The sequence below is a fragment of the Aotus nancymaae genome, unplaced genomic scaffold (genome assembly GCF_030222135.1).
Source record: "Aotus nancymaae isolate 86718 unplaced genomic scaffold, 86718_ANA_hifiasm-v0.15.2.pri h1tg000004l, whole genome shotgun sequence".
Taxonomy (NCBI): domain Eukaryota; kingdom Metazoa; phylum Chordata; class Mammalia; order Primates; family Aotidae; genus Aotus; species Aotus nancymaae.
In genome coordinates this window covers 45,377,179-45,403,373 of record NW_026988415.1, presented here as the reverse complement: position 1 = coordinate 45,403,373, position 26,195 = coordinate 45,377,179, and the positions used below count along the sequence as shown (strand labels likewise).

At 40.5% G+C, this 26,195-nt stretch overlaps 1 protein-coding gene across 10 annotated transcripts in view; it reads left to right on the top strand.

The window, feature by feature from the left end:
* Window positions 1-16,376, top strand: part of ARMCX1 (armadillo repeat containing X-linked 1) — a 54,050-nt gene extending 37,674 nt beyond the window's left edge. For 3 of the 10 annotated variants that reach the window (XM_021669592.2, XM_012438895.3, XM_021669596.2), the window contains exons 3-9: window positions 7,466-7,599; window positions 7,880-7,940; window positions 8,234-8,285; window positions 8,417-8,464; window positions 8,878-8,942; window positions 9,747-9,861; window positions 10,114-16,376. In XM_021669592.2, coding sequence (XP_021525267.1) covers window positions 10,237-11,598 — 1,362 coding nt within the window. In that variant the 5' untranslated portion in view covers window positions 7,466-7,599; window positions 7,880-7,940; window positions 8,234-8,285; ... (2 more) ...; window positions 9,747-9,861; window positions 10,114-10,236 and the 3' untranslated portion in view covers window positions 11,599-16,376. Of the gene's footprint in view, window positions 1-4,765; window positions 4,855-7,465; window positions 7,600-7,879; window positions 7,941-8,233; window positions 8,286-8,416; window positions 8,589-8,684; window positions 8,943-9,746; window positions 9,862-10,113 lie in introns of those variants that run through there. The other 7 variants (XM_064362406.1, XM_064362439.1, XM_064362434.1 and 4 more) reach the window with 7 other exon arrangements.
* The last annotated feature ends 9,819 nt before the right edge of the window (window positions 16,377-26,195 follow it).

Sequence of the window (26,195 nt, the reverse complement as noted above, 5' to 3'; positions counted from 1 at the left end):
AACTTAATTTTAAATCTTTGCTCTTAATAGCTTCATAACCTCCTCACTCCTTTGCATTGCTATTGTCATAGAGATTACATTTTTATACATTGTATGAACATCAACACATATTTATACATATTGCTTATAAAGTCTTTTAAGTTAGGAGAAAAGACAGAAATATAAAAGACATTTTTATTGTCTTTTATATTTACCTATGTGATTGTTGTTGCATGTATTGGCAGAACAACCAGGGAAGGAGACCATCAATAACAACCCTGCTGGGATCACATGCAATTTGGGGAGTTAGAAATGTTATGTGCATATATTAAGCTACATTCACTTAGAAGAAATCAGAGAATGATGGAGCAGGCTTGAAAGAATTCCTCAAGCCACACACAGACCTATAAACATAGGGCAAAAGCACCAGCGACACAGGGGCTTAAACACAACTTCTGAGCAAACACTGACTGAACCATAAGCTACTCTGACCCAGGGGCAAATCCTAGAAATCCAGGATGAACAATAAAATCAGTATCACCCCTGGAAATGTAGAAGAATGTGTGTCTGCCCTAGGCTATGTCCTTGAAGGAGCAATCAGAGAAGCATCCTCCAAGCTACTACTGGCTGAATGAGGTGGTGGAGGGAGACTAGGAAATATGTAAATTCACTGAACTATGAGAGCCATCTCCAAGCCACCCACATATCCAATGGTAAAGGATAACAAATCTAATTGACTAAAGGGGGCTTAAGCACAACCTTTAACCAATAAATAACTTACGTCAACCTAGGGTCAAAACCTAAGTAGCCAGGCTAAAAGATAAAAATAAGGAAAAAATATCTGAGCAGAGACACCAGAGTTGTACATGCTGGGGAAAATAGACTTCACAGAATTAGTTCAGCCAAGCCATCAAACAAACACATGACCAAGCAAACAACAACAACCTCCAGGGTGCGGGGAGTGGTTCAGTATTCAGAGTTGCTATAATGTATTATCCAACATGTCCAGCTTTCAACAAAACATTACAACACATGCAACAACTACATAGGTAAATGTAAGACAATATAAATGAATTTTGTAATAACTCTGTTTTTCTCCTACTTACTTGACTTTATAAAGCAACATGTATAAATTTGTGTTGATGTTCATATAATGTATAAATATGTGGTTAAGAGGAGGCTGGTAGCCTCCTCTTAATTATTGTCTACCAAGATCTTCACTGTTTACAACAATGCCTGTAGGCATAGCTTTTTTTTTTTTTTTTCACCTTTTCCAAGTTAAGTCAGTACCCTCAAGCAAAGCTACAGTATCCTTTATCCTTATATCCTCCCTTTCCTGCTGGGAAGAATCCCTGAACCACTGCACCAGAGCTGGAGCCAGGGACCTGCTTTTAACTGAGTGATGCTCCTGCTCTGTGAGACAGTGCTAGGAAGGGGTGGCAGCTGCTGGTCCTCTTTGATTCCCCATTTTGGAATAGAAAATACATTTGAGGAAAAAAGTTTCCAGATTTGTTGGAATACATAAATTTATAAATTCAAGAAATTTTATGAATTCCAAACAGGATAATCTCAAAGAAAATCACCTCTATGCACATCTTATCAAACTGTTGAAAATGAAAAGTAAAGAAAATTTTTAAGTAGTTAGAGGAAAATAACTCAATACTTCTAGGGGAACAATAATTTGAGTGACTGTGGTTTTCTTATCACAATGAAGGCCAGAAAACAGTGGAACATCTTTAAAGTGTTGAAAGAAAAGAAACGCCAGGCCATAAATCTACATCCAGCAAAAATATTCTTCAAAAATGAAGACAATATGAAAATATTATCAGATGAAGGATAGCCAAGATAATATGTTGCCAGTAGACATGCTGTACAAGAAATATTAAAGGAAGCTCTTCAGACTAAAGGAAAATGATACCAGAGGGAAACCTGAACCTCAGGAATGGACAAGCAATAGAAATTATAAATATCTGGGTAAATAGAAAAGACTTTTTTCCTCTTTTGTTCTTTAAAAATAACTGTTACGCTAGTTTCCTATTGCCGTAACAAATTATATAAAAAATTACCACATACGCAATTGCTTAAAACAAGACAAATTTATTATCACACAGTTCTGGAGGTCAGAAGTCTAAAACAGATTGAAAGGGCTGTGTTACCACTGGATGCTCTAGTGGAGAATCTATTTCCTAGCATTTTCCAGCTTCTAGAGGCTGCCTGCATTCCACTGTCTCATTGTTTAATTCTTTTGTCACATCTTTTTCTGACTCATCTGCCTTCTTCCTTCCTTTAAAAGGACGCTTCCTTCCTTTACAAGGGTGGACATTGGGTCCACCCAGATAGTACTGGATAACCTTCTGATCTCAATATTCTTAACATAATCACATCTGCAAAGTCCCCTTTGCTATATGAGGTAACATGTTCACAGGTTCCAATATGTAGACATCTTTGAGGAGCCATTATTTTTCCCACCATAACCATTGGCAAGGATTCAATAATTATCTAACTTAAAGTGTTCTAGAGCATAGGAAAATGTAGAAATTTACCCAATTCGTTCTCTAAGGCTAACATAAGAATAGAAGCAAAAATGTAAACATGAGAAGTCAGTCTAACTTAGAAATATAGATGTAAATATCCAAAATCTAGTACTGTGGCAAAAGAATAGTGCAAATAGGGCCGGGCGCGGTGGCTCAAGCCTGTAATCCCAGCACTTTGGGAGGCCGAGGCGGGTGGATCATGAACTCAAGAGATCAAGACCATCCTGGTCAACATGGTGAAACCCCGTCTCTACTAAAAATACAAAAAATTAGCTGGGCATGGTGGTGCGTGCCTGTAATCTCAGCTACTCAATAGGCTGAGGCAGGAGAATTGCCTGAACCCAGGAGGCGGAGGTTGCGGTGAGCCGAGATCGCGCCATTGCACTCCAGCCTGGGTAACAAGAGCGAAACTCCGTCTCAAAAAAAATAAATAAATAAAAAGGAATAGTGCAAATAGTCATATTTTTATGTCTATGTTATCTTTGCTAGATTTTAGCATCAATATTATAGAGGCTATGCCTGAATTCAACAATATGAGCTTCTACTTACCAAGGCTGATCTTGTACTAATACTAAGTGCCCAACCTAACAATAGAGAAGATGATGAGCCTCTATAAGACACCATTTCTTAGGTGGTAGGATTATTACATGGGGCACCTTTCATCATGATGAAAACAGAAACTTTTCCTCATGGAAATGGATATGTATTTTAGACACACATTTACCTTCTTTGCTGACAATGGTTCTGTCAGCACCATCTCCATGGACTTCCTGAATGCCTTAATTATCATAAGTTGTCTCTGATGGTAAGTGAAGTACAGATCCAAAGATTCACTAGTCTTTACTACTTACTTTACCATGCAGAAGCGGCTTGCCTTATAAAAAAATAAATAACTTACTGGAAGCTTAGTTATGGGGTCAGCTGTTCCTGGGAGTGCTGTACTACAAGATTGCAATAGATGCTTTAACAGAAGCACGCATATATTGTGCTTTCTTTTTCCCCATATTGAGTTTACACAGGACTGGGAATAAAGAAGTAATGGAAGGAGTGGCCCTTTTCACTATTACATCGGTTAACTTACTGAAGAAATATATGTTTTTTTTTCCTGTCTCCACAACCTTGGACTCTTGGGCACAGCAGGGATGAATGCTTTCACCAGGAATAAAGCCATAGTTCCATTACATTAAAAGCTAAGACTACATTCTTGCCATTTTTGTTCTCTAGTGCCACTGAACTGCTATACTGGCTGGAGTGATTGTGCCCAATTTTAAGGGGAAATAATGTTGCTGCTATATAAACAGGGAGAACAATGCTCAGAGCCCAGGGATACTCACTGGAGCACCTCCTAGTATTGCTTTGCCTAATAGTCCTGGTCAGTGGGAAAGTGCAGAAATTCAATAAACACAGGATTGAAGATTAGGGTCACTATATCAGGGAAATAATTTTAACCAGGTTACTGTAAGGGGAATATGAAATGGGTGGTAGAAGAATGAAGCTGATTATTGACTTTGGCCTCATGATCAGCTTCAGAGGGAAACTGTAACAGCTATGCACATCTTTGTTAATTTATTTTTCCTCTTCCTTTCCTCTGATTATATGAAAAATACTTGAGATAATTGTTATAAATCAGGTTTTAGGTGGGGGAATGTGATTGAATTAGCATTATCTCATAACAGTACAGTGGCGGATGGGATTTTTTTGTCCCTGCCTCCCTATTGGGAGAATAGAATAACAAAAATAGATGCTGAATGTGAAATGAGAGGACCATGGTGGTTAGTCTTTATTTTCCCACACATCCTGATTCATTTTTTGTCCTTCTCTGTCTTGTTCTGTGCCCTGGGAGGATGATCACTAGAAACTGTATCCCCTAGACTGCATTTGTAGTTGAATTCTGCTTGGGTTTGGTCAATGGAATGCACTGGCACAGCTTTGGAGGACAAAAGAGAGAAGACAATGTATTTCTGCACTGCTCCCACTCTGATTTGGGCTATGTTTTATTGTCAGTGACTGCATCCCTTCAAGATTTTAGCTTCTGCCAGAGGCCCCTCCTCCATGACTCTAGCTCTTACTAGGCTCCAGAAATACTATTTCTTCCTCTTGTCCTTTTAGGCCTAGGGTAACAGCTTCCTGCTATTGCTAGCCTCTGGATGCCATAAAATTGCTTGTTGGGTCTCATGATCTTCTGTAAGTAGTCCCTACATTAAAGTCCCTTGAAGCATTTGATTTTGATTTTTTTTTTTTTTCCTGGATAGGACTCTGACTGAGATGCTGGTGTGAGGCCTAGAAATATTGCAGCTATTTTGATACCATTAGAATGCACAATCAAGGATAAAGTCTATAGGTAAGGAAAGGTACAGCAGAGAAAATTATAGAAAAATGAAGCAAAATCTTAATCAAATTGTACTTAAAGTCAGATGATTTCTGGATGCAACTAACTGAGATAAGAATAGGTGGATACTTTCTTTTTTAAATTTTATTATATATATATATATGCATTTTGTTGCACTTTAGGTTCTGGGGTACATGTGGAGAACATGCGGGATTGTTGCATAGGTACATATATGGCAATGTGGTTTGCTGCCTCCATCCCCCTGTCGTCTATATCTGGTATTTCTCCCCATGTTATCCCTCCCCAACCTCTCTACCCCACCACTGTCCCTCTCCTATTCACCCTCAACAGACCCCAGTGTGTGATGCTCCTCTCCATTTTTAAAGATATAAATTATCAAATTAAAGTGCAGATTTATTGCAAGTACTGCAGTAAATGTCAATTGTTTTGTATATTGTTGAACTTGGAACTTGACACATCTACATACATGTACTGCATATTTGCAAGAAGAAAGGTGGATATCATTGAAAGTGCTTGGTGGTAGAATAGGCATTGCAGGGCAATTTAGCTTTCTACTTTACAAATTTCTGCACTTAAAAAAATAAGTATATAACTAGATACAGAGAAGAGGGGAGAGGAATAGCCTTTCTTTTTTTTTCTTTCTTTCTTTTTTATTTTTATGAGACAAGAGTCTTGCTCTGTTGCCCAGGCTGCAGTGCAATGACTCAATCTCAACTCACTGCAATCTCTGCCTCCCGGGTTCAGGCAATTCTCCAGCCTCAGCCTCCCAAGTAGCTGGGACTACAGGTGTGCACCACCACGCCTGGCTAATTTTTATATTTTTAATAGAGACAGGGTTTCACCATGTTGACCAGGCTAGTCTCTAACTCCTTACCTCAAGTGATCTGCCTGCCTCAGCCTCCCATAGTGCTGGGGAAGAGTAGACTTTCTATTGAGGGGATATATAGCTTTTTTTTTTTTTCAGGAAAGTATTAATAGTTCTTAGTTATTTTAAAAAAGTCATCCATGCCTGTGGGAATCTGATGAAAGCTATGGCTCCTTTCTCCATGAAAATGAACACACCGATGCACACAACTGCAGGTGGTCCACAAAGTTGGCCGGGTGAGAGCGCTTACTCTGGGTTAATTTGTGGGGATTGTTCCTTGGGCATACATTTGGCTGAGCGGGCACCAAGGTGGATATGGACTGGCAGGCGGTAACTGTGCAACAAGATTAGGTTGTCTCCTTAAGGAAGCCGGAGGCAAGAGACGCAGCTGGCTGCACCTGTCAAGTCAGGTGGTGGCAGCACACAGTATTAGGAGCAACCTTCACTCAGGCACCATGAATAAGGGCAGAGAGGTAGGCAGGAACAGTAAGCCCTTTGATGCATTGCTGAGTTACCTCTGTGGGAATTTGGGGAAGGAAAGGAAGGAGCCAAAGGTATTTACTGTGATTGGTCACCTGAATAAACCTGGCATTTACTATCTTGGTCACCCATCCATATATATTTTTGGAGTGAACAACAGACTTGTGCTTGAATACAGGGGATGAGAAGCTATGGAATGGGGGAGGGTGAGAGGGCAGCACTTTCTTCTGCTCTTGACAGACAGGGAGGATTAGAACATCTCTGCATCCCTCACACCCTAAGGTGTGTTAGTCTTGGAAGAGTGAAATTCAATTCAGAGGCAGGTGATCAGAGTAGCCATCAAATCAAAAGAGGTGCATATTACAGTCTGCCAAGACTTTAGGATGTTAAATACATGTTTTTCTTTAATTAAATAAGACAGGACTGTGTTGCTTTTATCTTATCAAATTGCAAGTTGATTCAAAAGTAGAAAAAGTAATGAATCATTTGTATAAAATGGCCAAGATTAGACAATTAGTTGTCTCTTTGTGGATTAATTCATAGATCATGGAAAAAAAAAAAAATCCGGCTGGGCGAAGTGGCTCACGCCTGTAATCCCAGCACTTTGGGAGGCCGAGGTGGGCAGATCACGAGGTCGGAGTTTGAGACCAGCCTGACCAACATAGTGAAAATCTGTCTCTACTGAAAATACAAAAAATTAGCCGGGCATGGTGGTGGGCATGTATAATCCCAGCTACTCAGGAGGCTGAGGTAGAATTGCTTGAACCTGGGAGATGGAGGCTGCAACAAGCTGAGATCCCGCCACTGCACAGCAGCCCAGGTGACAGTCCGAGACTCCGTCTTAAAAAAAAATCATTTTTTTAAAAAAAGAGACAGAGTCTTGCTCTCTGCCACCCAGGCTGGAGTGCAGTGGTGAGATCATAGCTCACTGCAGCCTTAAACTCCTGGGCTTCAGCAATCCACCCACCTCAGCCCACTTTTGAATATTAAAGTGAGTTATTTTGTTTTAAAAGCTACTATTTGGCTGTAACTAGTAGAAATATTTTCCTTTTGTTACAAATAAAATAATGAAATTAATAAGGTCTTTTGGGTTTTCTGTCCTGTTTAAATTCTCAACTCAAAGGAAAATAGCATCATTTTATTTTCTCAATATAGAAGTAATGCATTACTGAGTTAAAAACAAATGAGCAGAAAAGTTTAAATAAGACACTTCCACAACCTATCTCCTTTTCTAACATCTTGCTCCACATTTTATAGGGTTGCAGAGGAAATATTGGACATTCATGCCTGGTGGTGAGAGAAGGTGAAGGGAAAGACAGTTGGACTGGGACTAGAGAAGATAAAACATTATTCCTCAAAGAGGAAGAAAAGGCCAATGGACACAGGAGCAGGTAGGTACACCCTCTCCCTGTAAACCAAAGAAAGGGAAATTCCAACCACAAGGAGAACGTACTTCTTGTCTCCGGGGCTGGCAAAGAGGAAAATGAGTGGCAGGACCTGATGTGTCAGGGAAGGAAGGGGAGAACTGGCTCCTGCGGCACTGCTGATGGGAGTGGTAATTGGGGTCCTGATCTCACGGGTGACGTGGTCCTCACGTGAGCTGGAGCCGACGAGTGCAGACGTCCTTCTAATCCTAGTCTTCATTTGGTCTGGTTGCCTTCTATCTCACAGAGGGCGAGAGGATCCTTGGCCTGGGGGAAGGAGGAGGAGGTAACTGCCTGGATCCCAGCAGGTTTGTGTGTGGATGGGCGTTGCCGGGGGATCCCTGCGGTGCGGGCAGTGGCGGGTGGAGCATAGTTCGCTTTCTGCAAACCCTTGCAGTATCTCTGGCCTTAGAACAAAAATGGTGGACCTTGGGGCCGAATTGCAGGGGCGACCCCAGACTCGCGCGTGGTGGGACCTTTGGCATCCAGAGCCTTGAATGAGGGAGGGCAGATACTCGGATTCATTTCCTGTGTGCTGGTCCATCTACCAGTCCAGAATCTTGGGGCTGTGCGTCTGACAGTCATTCTCCTTTTCTTTCAGTAGGGCACTGTGCCATTTGGGAACAAAGGAATAGTCTGCCTAGAATCTGCAGGTCAGTGTAAACCTGGGGCTGTCCCGCGGCCCCCAGACGGACGGGGATGGCTGAGGTCCTTGCCTTAACTCGGGCCCCTTACCCACTCCCAAGCAATCTTCCTGCCTTTTTTTTTTTTTTTTTTTTTGCAGGAAAAGAGGATGTAACAGTGCCTACAGGAAAAGTGCTTGTCATTGCGGGTAGGGTGCTTTGGAGAAAGGGATAGAAGAGACCGGTTGGTTTTGTTTTGCTCCTCGGATTTTCCGAATCCCCCCTCGCACCGCCCTGCTTCCAGTGGTTTGAAAGGGGCGTGGTTTGAAAGGGGTGTGTTTTTTGCTGGGAAAATGGCGGACCGCGGGGGCTGGGGGAGAGAGTGAGGGGCCGGGGGCCGAGGTCAGGGCCGGGGGGGTGGGGCCCGGGGGCGGGGAACGCTACTTAGCGAGAGGTCTGGTGTCAGCCGAGTCCAGAGAAGTGAGGGTAGGGTGAGAGACAAAAAGGTAAAATCTGTTTGACAGCCAGGACCCTTAATGAGGAAAAGCGGGTATTGGGACTCTCCGAAGTGCTTTTCTGTCTGCTGAGCCATCAGTCTCTGCCTTCTTGCCTGTGTCTGCAGATCTTGAGCCCGGAAGCCACTCCAACCCTTGGAGCAGGAAGAAACGCAAAGTTGTCCAGAACCAAGTAGGTCCTAAAGAGGGTGGTGGCATTATTTGGGGGTGCAGCATGGTGGCCACTGCAACTCGAGTGGGCCCGTGGACCCCCTCCACATTTCCCTCCTTCCCTCTTATCTACACCATTTCGGAGCTTGCAAAAGAAACTACTCTGCAAGTACAAGACAGGGAAGAAAATAGTTGGGAAGGGGTGGGCGTCAAGAGAGTCTTGGGGTGGGGAGCACGTTACTCCAAATTACTGTTTGGGTTAGTGTCCTTGGTGTTGGTCCGTCGACCAAGCACTCACTTCTGAAGTTTGTCAGTCTTGAAGGTTTAGTGGAAGCGGAAACCGAGATGTGGGAGGAAAGAAGTTGCTCCCGAGCAAAGTAGTTGGTATAATGACGCAGGGGCGGAGGTAGGGGGTAAGGGAGTGGGGGCGTCCTGGTACCTTTGAGTTGGAGGAGTTGGTGGAGGCAAGGGCAGAGTTCGAAACCTTTACGCATTTCACGCCAGTCCGGCTTTTAGCTATTCTCACTTCATCATTATTCATTTTGTTACAAAGAAGAGGGTTTGGCGACATCTTCGGAGGATGCCAATGATGGGGCTGGGGGTGGAGGTGGAGTGGAGGGTTAGAGGAATCATCGAAGGAGGAAGAGGGAGGAAGATAATGAATTTCAAAGCCGCAGCTGTGTGAGAAGAGGAGGGTAACCGAAGGCGGGAAACATTGGCAACGCAGATAAAAGGGCCAGGAATTCAGAAGAGGGATGTGTGTCTCAGGTGGGATCTGTTTGTCTCCGAGTTCTCAGCACTCCTCTTCCCGCCCCCTTGTCTGCAGGTTTGCACGAAGCAGTGCACTTGGAAGCAAGACACAGAAGGAAAAAACTGCCTGGACCTCTGTGGGTGCATGTGAGGGCGCCACTGTCCCCAGGACATCTGGAAGGGCAGGGGTGGTAGGGAACTTTGATGTTCTGGGGTGGGGTGGTGGAACGTGACATTGGAGAGTCTGGAAGTGGGGAAAATTTCCAAACTTCGCTTCCGGATGGGAGAAAGGAATCGGTGATCTAGACATCAAGCCCCAAGTCTCTACCAATATCTCTGTATTTTTGTACACTTGTTTGTTTTGTCGTTGTTGCAGTCTGTTTGCTTGCAAAGACACAAAAGGAAGAGGAGCCTGAAACCTGAAATGCATCCTTTATTCCTAGGTCCAAGCTGCCTCAGAGCTAGCCGGTTAGTAGCTGCAGACTCCGCCCGCGACGTCGCGCGTTTCTCTGGGCCAGAGCAAGCCTGTTTTGTGCTCTGGTTAAGAGATTTAACCCGGCCATACCATGGGCCGCACTCGGGAAGCTGGCTGCGTGGCCGCTGGTGTGGTTATCGGGGCTGGTGCCTGCTACTGTGTATACAAACTGACTTGGGGAAGAGATGAGAACGAGAAAATCTTGGATGAAGACGAGGAGTCTACGGACACTTCAGAGACTGGGGTTGAGACTGTGAAAGGAGCTAAAGCTAACGTTGGGGCAGGGTCTGGGGCCAAACTTCACGGTGACTCTAAGGTCAAGCCTGAGGTGAGTTTGGGACTCGAGAATTGTCCAGGTGTAAAAGAGAAGGTCCACTCAGGATCCCACAGCGGAGGTGGCCTAGAGGCCAAAGCCAAGGCCCTTTTCAACATGCTGAAGGAACAGGCAAGTGCAAAGGCAGGCAAAGGGGTCAGGGTGGGTATCATCTCTGGGAACAGGACCCTTGCACCAAGTTTACCATGCCCAGGAGGCAGGGGTGGAGGCTGCCATCCCACCAGGAGTGGATCTAGGGCTGGGGGCAGGGCAAGTGGAAAATCCAAGGGAAAGGCCCGAAGTAAGAGCACCAGGGCTCCAGCTACAACATGGCCTGTCCGTAGGGGCAAGTTCAACTTTCCTTATAAAATTGATGATATTCTGAGTGCTCCCGACCTTCAAAAGGTCCTCAACATACTGGAGAGAACAAATGATCCTTTTATTCAAGAAGTAGCCTTGGTCACTCTGGGTAACAATGCAGCATATTCATTTAACCAGAATGCCATACGTGAATTGGGTGGTGTCCCAATTATTGCAAAACTGATAAAAACGAAAGACCCCATAATTAGAGAAAAGACTTACAATGCCCTTAATAACTTGAGTGTGAATGCTGAAAATCAGGGCAAGATTAAGACATACATCAGTCAAGTGTGTGATGACACCATGGTCTGTCGCTTGGACTCAGCTGTGCAGATGGCTGGGCTAAGACTGTTAACCAACATGACTGTGACTAATCATTACCAACATTTGCTTTCCTATTCTTTTCCAGACTTTTTTGCTTTGTTATTCCTGGGAAATCACTTCACTAAGATACAGATTATGAAACTAATTATAAACTTTACGGAAAATCCAGCCATGACAAGAGAGCTGGTCAGTTGTAAAGTACCATCAGAATTGATTTCCCTCTTTAATAAAGAGTGGGATAGAGAGATTCTTCTTAATATCCTTACTCTATTTGAGAATATAAATGACAACATCAAAAGTGAAGGGCTTGCATCATCCAGGAAAGAATTCAGCAGAAGTTCACTTTTTTTCTTATTTAAAGAGTCTGGAGTTTGTGTTAAGAAAATCAAAGCATTAGCAAATCACAATGATCTCGTGGTGAAAGTGAAAGTCCTGAAAGTATTAACAAAACTCTAATTTGGAGTGTGTCCCAAACAGTATTCAGGTATTTGCACTTGGGACGATGTGTTTTGTAAATTCTTTGTTTTTCACTGTGCTTATATGGTAAAGAGATCTTTACAGCTGCTATTTTGGAATAATGAATATCATATATCATCAATAGTGACCTGATGTTGGTTGTGATGGTTGGGTTTAGGCTGGGCCATTTTAAGGATGCCAAATGGAATATTAGTATTTGTACACAGAAAGAATTTATTGATTTGATCTTGTTACCTAGATTATTTTTAATCTTTCCGCTACCTAAACTGACAGTGAATTAGTTATACATCATAAATAGCTACACTTTTATATTAGTTATATTTTTTATCTAAGACTTGTGTTTCATCAATAAAGTTGTGTTTTAAGCAGCAGAGAAAAAACATTGTCCCTGTCCTTGAATTTATGATCTGTTTAGAAAGGTAAGATATATGGAAACTAAAACAGAGAGATATTAAGAAAACTGGGAAACCATCAGTGTTTAGAGGCAGCAGAAACAGCTGCAGGCAACAATGCTTCAGGAAAGTTTTACAGAGGAGGAGAACTCTTAAGTAAGCTGGATTTGAAAGCAGGATACAAAGGGTCAGAAGGGCACTCAAGATGGGAGGAGAGATGGGAAGAAAGGCATGGAGATGGGAATCCTTCTTCAGAGACAAGTGCTGGCCTGCTGGAAGGAAAAGTGTAGGGAGGGTAGTGATGAGAGAGAGAGTCAGGCAGTATAGGTGAGTCCTGTTCGTAGAGCACCACCCCTAACTGCTAAACTGGGGTGTCTGAATATTACCCCATCCACCCCTGTGAGACATCAAGGCTTTTTGTGACCAGAAGATTGACAAGATGAAAGGAAAATAATATGGTAGATTTATGTGCAGCATGAATCCAAGCTGGGGTGGGGATGGGAGTGGTGACTGGAGATTAGAAAAACAGGAAGCTACCACAAGTTAGTCTAGGCATGAGATAATACAGGTGTGAAATTTTATTGGTGGCCGTAGGAATGGTAAGGAGAGGATGGAAATGAGAGACCTTTTGAACCAAAAAGTGCTGAGATGTATTCCGGAGACACATAGAGAGGACCAATTTTATTTTAGGGTCCTGGGGGCATTTGACAGAAAAATGCCCTCTTGGCCAATTCTGGTATCCATGTAAGTGAACAGTTACTACTTTGAAATAAGAAGAAAGTATACTAGAAGAAAGAATAAGTTTTAGTGCTTGTATCAGATTTCCTTTATAAGGTTGGTTAAGGTGGGGCCTTTATGGAACCATAGAGAGTGCTGTTGGGATACACCCCATAGTGAGGGTGAGGGTGTGGGGGGAGGAGTACTCTCAATCTTCTGGTGAGAGTGTACAGTGGCACAAGGTCCGTTGGAATATATGCACGTCCTTTGACCTGTTAATTCCACTTATAGAAATGTATCTTTAGGAAATAATCACATAATTGGCTTGTAGAAGGCTGTGCATCTTAAAACTGTTTTGAAGGGTGAAAAGTTGTAAATGACCCAAGTATCTCAAGATAAACAGTCAGCTAAACAAATTAATGTATGTCTACACATTTAAATATTATACAGCTTTGAAAATGTTGATAGACATCTACATTTACTTACATTAGAAATTTAGCATATAATTTTTTTCAAAATTTAAATTTAATTTTTGTGGGTACATAATAGGTGTATATATTTATGGGTTACATGAGATATTTTGATAGCAGCATGCAATGTGTAATAATCACATCAGGGTTAATGCGGTACTGATCACCTCAAGCATTTATCCTTTGTGTTACAAACAATCCAATTATAGTCTTTTAGCTATTTTACCATGTACAATTAAATTATTATGGACTATATTCACCCTGTTGTGCTATTGAATACTAGATCTTACTATTTCTAGCCATTTAGTTTTATTTATTTATTTATTTATTTATTTATATTTTACTTTAATTTTCAGGATACACGTGCAGATTGTGCAGGTTTGTTATATAGGTATACGTGTGCCATGGTGATTTGCTGCACCTATTAACCTGTCATCTAGGTTCCTTCCCCTTGTGCCACACCCTTCACAGGCCCTGGCATGTGTTGTTCCCCTCCCTGTGTCCATGTGTTCTCATTGTTCAACATGAGTGAGAACATGCAGTGTTTGATTTTCTGTTCCTGTGTTAGTTTGCTGAGGATGATGGCTTTCAACTTCATCCATGTCCCTGCAAAGGACATAATCTCATTCCTTTTTATGGCTGCACAGTATTCCATGGTGTATATGTACCACATTTTCTTTATCCAGTCTATCATTGATGGGCATTTGGGTTGGTTCCGTGTCTTTGCTATTGTAAATAGTGCTGCAATAAACATACATGTGCATGTGTCTTTATAGTAGAATGATTTATATCCTTTGGGTATATATGCAGTAATGGGATTGCTGGATCGAAAGATATTTCTGGTTCTAGATCCTTGAGGAATCATCACACTGTCTTCCACAATGGTTGAACTAATTTACATTCTCACCAACAGTGTAAAAGTGTTCCTATTTCTCCACAGCCTCGCCAGAATCTATTGTGTCTTGACTTTTTAAAAATAGCCATTCTGACTGGTGTGAGATGGTATCTCATTGTGGTTTTGATTTACATTTCTTTAATAATTAGTGATGTTGAGCTTTTTTTCATATGTTTGTTGGCCACAAAAATGTCTGCTTTTGAGAAGTGTTTGTTCATATCTGTGCCAACTTTGTGATGGGTTTTTTTTTTCTTGTAAATTTGTTTAAGTTCCTTGTAGATTTTGGATATTAGACCTTTGTCAGATGAGTAGATTGCAAACATTTTTCTCCCATTCTGCAGTCTAACCATTTTTTGTACCCATTAACCATTCCCACTTCCCCTCAGTCCTCCACTACCCTTCCCAGCTTCTGCTAACCATCATTCTACTCCTTATGAGTTCAATTGTTTTAATTTTTAGCTACCACAAATAAGTGAGAACATTAGCATATAATCTTAAGTGGGAAAAGTAGGCTGTAAAAGTACATGCCACACTTTTTATGAAGCAAATGTATCTTAATAATCTCTGCATAAACTCTGCTGCATACTCCCAGAATGTTATTGGTTCTCTATGGGTGATTTTGTCTGCTTTTTACTCATAAAATTAAGATATATCTGCATATTTAAATATTCTGCAGCCATTGAAAATATTGATAGATATCTACATTTATTCACCTGAAAAAAATTCAGCATATAATCTTAAATGGAAAAGGTGGTTACATGACTATATACACAGTATATCCCGTTTTTGAGAATTAGAAAGCTTTGCATGCATTAAAACTTCTGAAAGGCTGTATAGCCAAGTGAGGAGTCGTTATCTGTTAGTAAAATGATAATGTATGAATTTAATGTTTTAATCTTTATTTCATCTCTGTTTTCTTATCTACAATAGATGTTGAGTGGCGTAATTTTTGGGAAAGAAAAATGTCGAATTCAGGTAAGGTTGGAAATTAAGGAGATAATAGAACGGGCAGAGTTTATATGGATATTTTCGTAGCACATACTGAGTGGAAAATATTTACACCAAAAAGGGAGATGCATTAAAATAATAGATGTATAGTGAAGATGTGGATAATATCACACTGGGATAATGTATGTAAAATGCTAAAATAGTGTTGGAACATAGCAGTTAATTACTAAAAGTGAACACTCTTAGTTTCCAAAAAGACAGAGTTGAAAATTTTTGGTTTATCTTTTTTTCTCAGGTGTCTTTCTACCATACACAAGTGGCATTTAATAAATAAACTGTTAGAATAATTTCTGTTAGGTGTAGGGTCTTTGTTCTCTTTTAAGAATTGAAAATGCTTCCTTGTTGTGATCTCATCAATTTCTATAACATTTTTGATGCCTTAGTGATGTTACCATGGTTTAGACATGAAGCCTAAGTCAATGTTTCTTAAAGTAGTATTGGTGGAATTCCAGGAATGCATGTACATATTTTTAGGTTTCACAAGTTCCCTAGAAATGTCTTTTAAATGTTGTTTTCAGGTCACTGATAATTTAAAGGAATGCATTATAAATATATTCTGTATTTTAAAGTGTTAGTGATTTAGGAGCCAAATTTTGGGTTTACATTAAATATTGCTGTGGTACTGAGCAGCACTATTGTATTCATTGATCATAAGATAGACTTGTTTAGTATCTTTAAAATTATCATGCACTTAAAATTGATGACACAGCATTGTGTCATAGTTTAATTACAAGTATTTGTCTTTCTTAGTGGTATATAAAATAATTATGTATTTAATAATCAAAGGTATCATAGATCAATGAAATTATTTTCTAGTCAATGAGAAAAATGTAAAGACGTACTTAATATTTGGTCTATAATACATCAGTTTGTACTTACAGAGATTTTTCAGGAGTAAGAAAACCGGCAGAGGGTTGAGATTGTATCATCAGGCTCTCCCTAATGAAGGAATGTTTAAATTAAGAGAGTCCGTGTTGTCATCAGTACCATGTTCGTGTTACAGATTGTGATTTAGGGCTGCCAAAGCAACATTATCAATCTCATGAAATTATAAGTTATTTACATTTCTTTGACTTTATAGCTTGCTTTAATTTTAATGTGTGAGATTGCTTTGTTTTATACTTTGTGTGGAAGCGGAAAATAAGCAAAGACTAATAGAATATAAAATTTCTTCCAAAAAGTATGCTATCTGTCTGGGAAAGATAAGTGTTGAGAATAGATGTCTACTTGTAATATACATAATTGTGTATAATAAAAACATTTTTAAAGAAAACATTAAAATGTGTGTATAAAATTCTTGAAGCATTCGTGCTTGGTTTTAGGTATGTAAATATTTAAATGTCCTTTCTTTAGAGAGGATGGCAGCTCCTGGGAAACCAAGGAAACTAGAAAGTCAGAGGATATCCTGCTGTTTTGGTTTGTTTCCATCTAACGGTTTTATGACTATAAGTGAGTCTATCCCAGCTGAAAAGTGTTCAAAGGTGATTTTATAAAAGTGGAGTTTTTGGCAGGGCTTGGTGGCTCACGCCTGTAATCCCAGCACCTTGGGAGTCTGAGGCTTGAGCCCATGAGTTTGAGACCAGTCTGGGGAATATCATAATAAAAATAATTTCAAACAATGATAGGGGACTTTGAGGAGTTTTCTGCTTTTTAGAATAATATTACTCAAATTTTGTAAGCAATGCACTTATGTCAAAAACATGTATATTATAGAAGAGTTGGGTTGCACCTAATGTTTATCAGACACTGTTCAGTGCTTCACATAATTTTTCTCTCCATTCAATTCCTTCAACAGTCCCGTTAAGTAAATACTATTATACCTTTATTCCAGAAGAAATAAGACTTGGAGAAGTTAGATAAAATTTCCAAGACCACTCAGTTGGTAAAAAGCAGGGCTAATGGCCTTCCAAACTTGAGTAATTGGTTGCTTTCAAAATCACTTCGTATGGAGACAAACACCTGTATAATGCCTCTTTAGGTGCTCAACAAAAAAACCACCTCTTGATGAAGATGAAGAAGGATATGAGATTCTTCTTGTTGAACCCATAACTTTATAGATACCCACACAGCAAGGTGTAGAGGACAGAGCAAAGTACCAGGAATTACCAATGGGTGAGACTTGGATGAAGAACAGATAAACTATTTATCTTGCTGTTTCTGTGTGACAAATGACCAGTTTGGGTATGGGGCAAATAATAATTTCTGTATTAATACATTGAACTTGAGATGCAGAGTGACTTTTACACCTGGGGTGAAACTGAGGCAAATTCGAGTAGTAAAAAGCCCCATTGAGGCAGGTACAGGCCTGACTAGCATCCATCTGCTCCTTTCCCTTTTCCCTTGTTCCTTCTCATTCTTCTTTCCATTTCCTCCCTCCTACTTGTCTTTATTTCTTCCTTCTGAGATATCATTGGTGGTAGCCTCTCTGGGCTTCTCTGACCTTTCAACTCCCATAACACCATGCCATGTACCAGTGGGCATTTAATACAGAATAATAACTGACATTGCTCTGGTCACAAGGTGACCCTGGGTGTGACTGAATGCCAAGAATTTTTGGAATCTTTGTTGAACAGAAAAGAGACTGAGAAGGAACTTTTTCTCCCCCAAAAAATTCATGCTTGGCGCAGCCACACATGCACTGCATGAATTTTTGATGTCCTGCACCTGGTCTTATTTAGACTGAATAACTGGGAGTCTGGGAAAGGTGTATGAGACAGATGTGTGACTGCCTGATCCAGGCAGCCAGGTCACACATTGATGTCCCAATGTTTTCACATAGGAGGCTGTCACTCTCAAACCTTTTGGGAAGGGCAGAGTTCTAGGGTTGTGGTTAATTGTGGAAGCCCACTGGGGCAGGGAGGAGGCAGTGTCCTCTCTTTAGAGAGGATGGCAGCTCCTGGGAAACCAAGGAAACTAGAAACTCAGCGAATGTCCTGCTATTTTGGTTTGTTCTCATCTAACAGTTTTACGACTGTAAGTGAGTCTATCCCAGTTGAAATGTGTTCAAAGGTGATTTTACAAAAGGCGTTTTTGGCAGGGCTTGGTGGCTTACGCCTGTAATCCCAGCACCTTGGGTGTCTGAGGCTTGAGCCCATGAGTTCAAGACCAGTATGGGGAACATGGTGAAACTCACCTCTACGAAAAATACAAAAATTAGCTCGGCATGTTGTCATCTGCCTGTTGTCCCAGTGACTCGGTAGACTGAGGTGGATCACTTGTGGCTGGGGAGGTCGAAGCTGCATTGAGCTGGATTATGCCACTGCACTCCAGCCTGGGCAATAGAGTGAGACCCTGTCTCAAAAAAAAGTAGAGCTTTGTCCTGTTATAAGTTGTCCACCAATATACATAATATTTTAAGATTTGTCTTGTTATAAATTGTCAACCAATATACATAATATTTCAAGGCTCAGGAAATGTGTGTGTTTTTTTTTTTAATTCACATTTTACCTGTCTTGTTTCAGAAGAGATTCTACGTGTACATTTAGCAAATTGATGTGGTTCAGGCAAAGTTTATGTCTATGGCTCTCATCATTAATTTCTCTGCTAAGTTCCCTTGAAAATGGTTTTTAAAATGATTCATACTCTTAGCTTTTTACATTAATGTTCCATTGCATCCCAGAATGAAGGTTTTCTCTGGTTTCTTTCTTTAAGCCATGGCTGTTCCTGAAACCACCTGATGAGTTCTTCCTGCTGGCTGCACAAATAAAATCAATCCATGGCATTGCAGTAAAGAGAATTTAATTGACACGAGGCCAGCCATGCCACGCCAGAGACAGAGTTATTACTTAGATCAATATCCCACCAAATTCGGAGACTGGTTTTTTTTTAAAGGATAATTTGGTGGATAAAAGGTCAAGGAGTGGGGAGTGTTGACTGGTTGGGTTGGAGATGAAATCATAGGGAGTTGAAGCTGTTCTCTTGTGCTGAATCAGTTCCTGAGTGGGGGCCACAAGACCAGATCAGCCAGTTTATTGACCTGGCTGTTGCCAGCTGATCCATCAAGTGCAGGGTCTAAAAAATATCTTGAGCACCAATCCTAGGTTTTACAATAGCGATGTTATCCCTAGGAACAACTGGGGAGGTTTAGAATCCTGTGGCCTCTAGCTGCATGACTCCTAAGCCATAATTTCTTTTTTCTTTTCTTTTCTTTTTTTGAGATGGAGTCTCACTCTGTTACCCAGGCTGGAGTGCAATGGCGTGATCTTGGCTCACTGTAACCTCTGCCTCCTGGGTTCAAGCAATTCTCCTTCCTCAGTTTTCTGAGTAGCTGGGACTACAGGCATGCACTACCACGTGCAGTTAATTTTTGTATGTTTAGTAGAGATGGGGTTTTGGCATGTTGGACAGACTGGTCTGGAACTGCTGACCTCAGGTGATCCACCCGCCTCGGCCTCCCATAGTGCTGGGACTACAGACGTGAGCCATCGCATCTGGCCCTAAGCCATAATTTCTAATCTTGTGGTTAATTTCTTAGTCCTACAAAAGCAGTCTGGTCCTCAAACAGCCCTTTCCCCAAATAAAGGGGGTTTGTTTTGGAAAAGGACTGTTATCATCTTTATTTCAAAGTTAAACTATAAACTAAGTTCCTCCCAAGATTAGTTCAGCCTATACCCAGAAATGAATCCACAGCTTGGAGGTTAGAAGCAAGGTGGCGTTGATTAGGTCACTGTCATAATTTTCTCAGTTATAATTTTTGCAAAGGTGTTCACTCCTTGCCTTTAAGCCAGAACTGTCTTACCACCATCCTGGGGGCCCTGGTCTTCCCTGCCCTGAGGGTGTGGTATCAGCAGGATAAGGAATAGTTACTTAACAGAGTAGCATAGCTTCATGCTTGGCCCTCTCCATTGGGGCCCTCGCAGGCACTATACTAAGGGCTTGGGCAATGTGTGTGTTTGGGGATAGGCGGGAGAGGAAGGAGTGAAGGAAGCCTTATCAGAAGGGTAATTTTATCTTGAAAGGGTCATGCAAATGTAATTCACTTCACCATTAAGAATGGGCTAAGTGTCAGTCTCTGGCCCTGTTGACCAACATTTTAAAAAGTGAGAGTATGTGTCATACAAGCATCTTAGTTTTGGCATAAGGCCTCTTCATTTAATGAGCATTTTTAAGTTGGCAGACGACATGACATACTGTCGAATGGGGTGGAATTATCTTTTGAAAATAAAAAAATTCAGAATGATAATTTATGTTACTGTAAAAAAATATAATTATCGATCAGACCAGATCCTTAGTGTTTGCTGCTCAGAACATTCTCTCCCTAAGATCAAGCTACATCAGAAACCAAATTATCATAGAAAGTTGTTTGTTTAATGCTCAGGAAACTTAACCCACTTAACTAGAGTCAAAGTTGGAGAGCCTTGTGATTCTCTAATTCATTTAGCTTTGCTCATGTTTTTTCCTGTATAGTTGATTACCTACTGGTGATCAAATCTTACATATTTTCCCTTTATGGCTTCTAGGTCTTTGGTCATGCTGAGGAACCTCTAGGTTATAAAAATAGACTCACATTCCCTTCAAGCATTTTATACACATATTTTAACATTTTCTTTAATTTTTTTTCTATGATACACAATCATGTATATTACAAGTAGACATCTATTCTCAACACTTATCTTTTCCCAGATAGACTTTTTGGAAGAAATGTTATATTCTATTAGCCTTTGGTTATTTACAAAATGTTATTCTTTCCCATAAATAGGATCTTTTTTTTTATGGTTGCTACTTTGGAGGCATGGCGCACTGAGCTACTAGCTACTATTAGTGAAGTCCTATACTACAGAGCTCATTTTATTAAAAATAGAATTAGTGATTTGGGTGGTTTCTTAGCTCAGGACTAGAAAACAGAATCTGGGACAAAAGTTTACCTGGTGACACTGCTGGGATGTGCAATACAAGTGAGGAGAAAAGGGAAATGAGGCAAGGAAAGACAGAAAGCAAATACAAGGGGGTGAGTTACCCATCTGGACATAACTTGTCAATAAAAACACAGCTGGATGATTTTTGTATTTTTAGTAGAAATGAGGTTTTGCCATGTTGGCCAGGCTGGTCTCGAACTCCTGACCTCAAGTGGTCCACCTGCCTTGGCCTCCCAAAGTACAGGGATTACAGGCATGAGCCACTGTGCCTGGCTGTGAAGTTAAATTTTAGATGAGATTATAATTTACATCAGTAGAGGAGACTCTACTTCATAAAGGAGACTCTCCGTAATGTGGCTGGACCTCATTCAATCAATTGAAGGCCTTAAGAGAAAATAAACTGAGGTCCTCCAAGGAAGGGTGAATTCTGCCTCCAGACTGCAACATTAACATTCTTTCTCTGGTCTAATTGCTCCAGCTAGGATTTCCAATACTATGTCAAAAAGATTTGAGGGTGAGAATGCCTGACTTGTTCATGATCTTAGAGAACAAACTTTCGACTTTTACCCTTGAGTATGTTAGCTGTGGGCTTGTCATATATGACCTTTGTTATGTTGAAATAATTCCTTCTATACCTAATTTGTTGAGAGCTTTTATCATGGAAGAATGCAAAATTTTGTCAAATGCTTTTTCTGCACCTATTAAGATGATATGTGGTTTCTGCCTTTCATTTTGTTAATGTGGTTTATTACATTGATTGATTTATGTATTTGAATCATCTTTGCAGCCTTGAGATAAAACCCACTTGGTCATGATGAATGATCTTTTCAATGCTATTTTATAAATCCTGTAATATATCTTATTTCTTATCATTTAAAGAGATTGTTTCTCTTATGACTGTATATTTTCAAATAACTTATCTTCAAGTTCACAGATTTATTCTTTTCCTTAATCAATTCCTGTGTTAATGCTCACTATTGCATTTTTCATTTCATTCATTGTATTTTTTCAGCTCCAGAATCTGTTTTTTTTTTTAAACAATTTCATTCTCTTTGTTAAATTTATTGTTTTGGTTGTTTAATGTTTTTCTGAATTTGTTGAATCGTTTCTTTGTAGTTTCTTGAAATTCACTGAGCTTCCTTAAAACAGGTATTTTGAATTCTTTGTTAGGCAGTTCATAAACTCCATTTTCTTTAGGTTCAGTTACTAGTGCTTTTTAATATTCCTTTGTTGGTTTCAGGTATCCATGATTGTTCTTGATCCTTGTGACCATGTATTGGTGTCTGTGCTTAAATAAATAGGGAGTCATTCCAGTCTTTTGAGACTGGCTTTGTCTGGTAAAGCTCTTCACCAGTCTGCCTGTTCAGAGATTCTAAGCAGACTTGCTGCTGGAGTCATTAGGCAGGCTGGCCTGCATGTACCCATGGAGGTGGGTCTGGAGCCTAGATCCACTGACCTGTTGATTGTATCCTTTGGGGTGAGCATGAAGCCTGTGTCCATGCAGCCTGAAGCTTGGGTTCAGAGAGGCTGACCTGATATTCTGGCAGTCCTGGAGCCTGCTTCTGCAGAGGCGAGCCTAAGTCCTGGGTCCACTGGGTCTGGTCTAGATCTTGGGTCTTCAGGAGTGGTCTTGGATTCTTAGTCTGCTGGGACCAAACTAGCACCTGGGTCTACTGGGGTATAGTAACAAGGACTGTCCTGGCATTAGGCAGGTCTGGAGCCTGTGTCTTTCAGTGTCAGCCTGCTGTCTGAGGCCAGGGTTGCTGACTTGGTCTTGGGGCAGGACTGAAGCCTTGGGCTATGTGGGCCAATCTGGTTTTGGGCTGTCCTGAATCCTGAAGCACAGAAAGTTTGGCTTGATGACTAAGACTGCAGGGGCTGGCCTGATGGCTGGGTGGGCCTGATGGATGTATGGTGTGTACATGCCCCAAAGCCCAGGGCTTCTGGGGCTGAACTGGAGCTGGAGCTGGTCCAAAGCCTAGGGCTACTGCATCTGGCCTGGTGGTGGGGCGGCCCAAAGACCAAATCTGTTAGGCAGTCCTGGGCTGTGGGTGCCTGCCTGGTGCTGAGTTTTACTAGAGAAGACCCAGTGTTGAGGCCCAAATGAAGGGCATCTGTCTGCATGCTGTGCTACCCAGGGGTTAGGAAATAGGTGGCATGAATAATTGAAAACTATCCTTCCTACCCACTTTAGCATATTTTTTATTTCAGTGCTACACCAAGGTGCTATAATCTCTCACCTGGTTTCCTTACTGCTTGTGAAAGTATTTTCATATTTGGTTGGTGGAATATTATTCTGCTATCCTGATGACATTTATTAGGGTGTCTTTTTAGAAAAATTATTACTGATTCAATCTGTTTACTTGTTATAGGCCTATTTTCTATAGAAAGTAGATTTTCCTTTTTGTTGTTTTTTATTTATTTATTTTTTAGCTTTGCTGTTTAAGAAGAAAACATATTTAAAAAATAACCTTGGTATGGGAGGAGTCTTTACAGGCAAAGCACAAAATTCAGAAGCTAAAAAGAAAATGTTGCTGAGCGTGGTGGCTCACGTCTGTAATCCTAGCACTTTGGGAGGCTGAGGCGAGCAGATCATGAGGTCAGGAGTTCAAGACCAGTCTGGCCAATATGGTGAAATCCCATCTTTACTTAAAAAATACAAAAATTAGCAGGGCATGGTGAGTGTGCCTGTAGTTGCAGGTACTCAGGAGGCTGAGGCAGGAGAATTGTTGGAACCCGGGAGGCGGAAGTTACAGTGAGCCACAATCGTGCCACTGCACTCCAGCCTAGAAGGCAGAGCAAGACTCCATCTTAAAAAAAAAAAAAAAAAGAAAATGTTAAAATGTTGTTAGGTTGCATACTAAGCAAAAAAATTCAATATAAAAATTGTTTTCTGAGTTTTAATTTAGATTTTGGGGTACATACGCAGGTTTGTTATAAAGGTATATTGCGTGATGCTGAGGTTTGTGATACTATTGAACTTGTCACCCAGGTAGTGAGTATAGTACCCTATAGACAGCTTTTCAACACTTCTCTTCTTCCTACTTCTCCCCTCTTTTAGTCTCTAGTGTTTATTGTTCCCATCTTTATGTTCATATGTACCCAAAGATTAGCTCCCACTTATAAGTGAAAACGTGGTATTTCATTTTCTGGTTCTGCGTTAGTTTGCTTAGGATAATGGCCTCCAGCTGCAACCATGTTACTGCAAAGAATATTATTTCATTCTTTTTCATGGCTGTGTAGTATTCTATGGTGTGTACATACCACATTTTCTTTGTCCAATTCACTGTTGGTGAGCACCTGGGTTGATTCCATGTCTTTGTTGTTGTGAATAGTGCTGTGATGCACATATGAGTGCATGTGTCTTTTTGGTAGGATGATTTATTTTCCTCTGGGTACATACCCAGTACTGGGATTTCTGGGTTGAATGGTAGTTCTATTTTTAGCTCTTTGAGAAATCTCCAAACTTCTTTCTAGAATGGCTGAACCAATTTACATTCCCATCAACAGTGTATAAGCATTCTCTTTTCTCCACAGCCCTGCCAACATCTGTTATTTTTTGACTTTTTAATGATAGCCATTCTGACTGGTGTAAGATGGTTTCTCATTGTAGCTTTGATTTGCATTTCTTTGATGACTAGTGATAATGAGCATTTTTTGTATGTTTACTGGCCACTTGTATGTCTTCTTTTGACAAGTGTCTGTTCATGTCTTTTTTGTTTTTGTTTTTGTTTTTGTTTTTGTTTTTTTTTGAGACGGAGTTCTGCTCTTGTTACCAAGGTTGGAGTGCAATGGCATGATCTTGGCTCACTGCAACCTCCGCCTCCCGGGTTCAAACAGTTCTCCTACCTCAGCCTCCCGAGTAGCTGGGACTACAGGCTGTGCCACTATGCCCAGCTAATTTTTGTATTTTTAGTAGAGACAGGGCTTCACCATGTTGACCAGGATGGTCTCGATCTCTTGACCTAGTGATCCACCTGCCTCGGCCTCCCAAAGTGCTGGGATTATAGGCGTGAGGCACCGTGCCCGGCCTGTTTTTTTTTTTTTTCTTAATGATTTAAATTCCTTATAGATTCTGGATATTAGACCTTTGTCAGATGCATAGTTTGCAAATATTTTCTCCCAATCTGAAGATTGTCTGTTTACTCTGTTGATGGTTTCTCTTGCTGTACAGAAGCTCCTTAGTTTAATTAGGTCCTGCTTGTCATTTTTTGTTTTTGTTGTAATTGCTTTTGAGGACTTAGCCATGAATTCTTTGCCAAGGTTGATGTCAAGAAGGGGATTTCTTAGATTTTCTTCTAGGATTTTTATAGTTGGAGGTCTTACATTTAAGTCCGTAATCTATCTTGAGTTAACCTTTTTATATGGTGATAGGTAGTAATCAGATTTCATTCTTCTGCATACGGCTAGCCAGCTATCTCAACATCATTTATTGAAATGGGAGTCCTTTTTTTGTTGCTTACTTTTGTTGACTTTGTCAAAGATCAGATGGCTGTAGGTGTGCAGTTTTGTTTCTGGATTCTCTATTCTGTCCCATTAGTCTATGTGCCCATTTTTGTACTAGTACCATGCTGTTTGCTTACTGTAGCCTTGTAGTATAGTTTGAAGTTAGGTAATGTGATGCCTCCAGCTTTATTCTTTTTGCTTAGAATTTTTTTAGGCTATTTGGGCTCTTTTCTGGTTCTGTATGAAATTTAGAACAGTTTTTTTTTTAAAAATTCTGTGAAAAAAATGACATAGTTTCATAAGAATATCATTTAATTTATAGATTGTTTTAGGCCGTATGACCATTTTAATAATATTGATTCTTCCAATTCATGAGCATGGAATGCTTCTCATTTGTTTGTGTCATTTCTGATTTTTTTGGCAGTCTTTTGTAGTTCTCCTTGCTTAGATGTATTCCTAGGTATTTTATTTTTTTTGTGGCTATTGAAAATTGTAATGCATTCTTGCTTTGGCTCTCAGCTTGAATGTTGTTGGTGTATAGAAATGTTACTGATCTGTATACATTGATTTTATATCCTGAAACTTTACTGAAGTCATTTTTTTCAGTTCTAGTAGTTTTTTGGCAGAGTCTTTAGGGTGTTCTAGGTATAGGATCATATCATTAGTGAAGAAAGTCAGTTTCACTTCTTCTTTTCCTATTTGGATGTCTTTTATTTCTTTCTCTTGCCTGATTGTTCTTCTAGAACGTCCAGTACTATGTTAAATAGGAATGATGAGAGTGGACATACTTGTC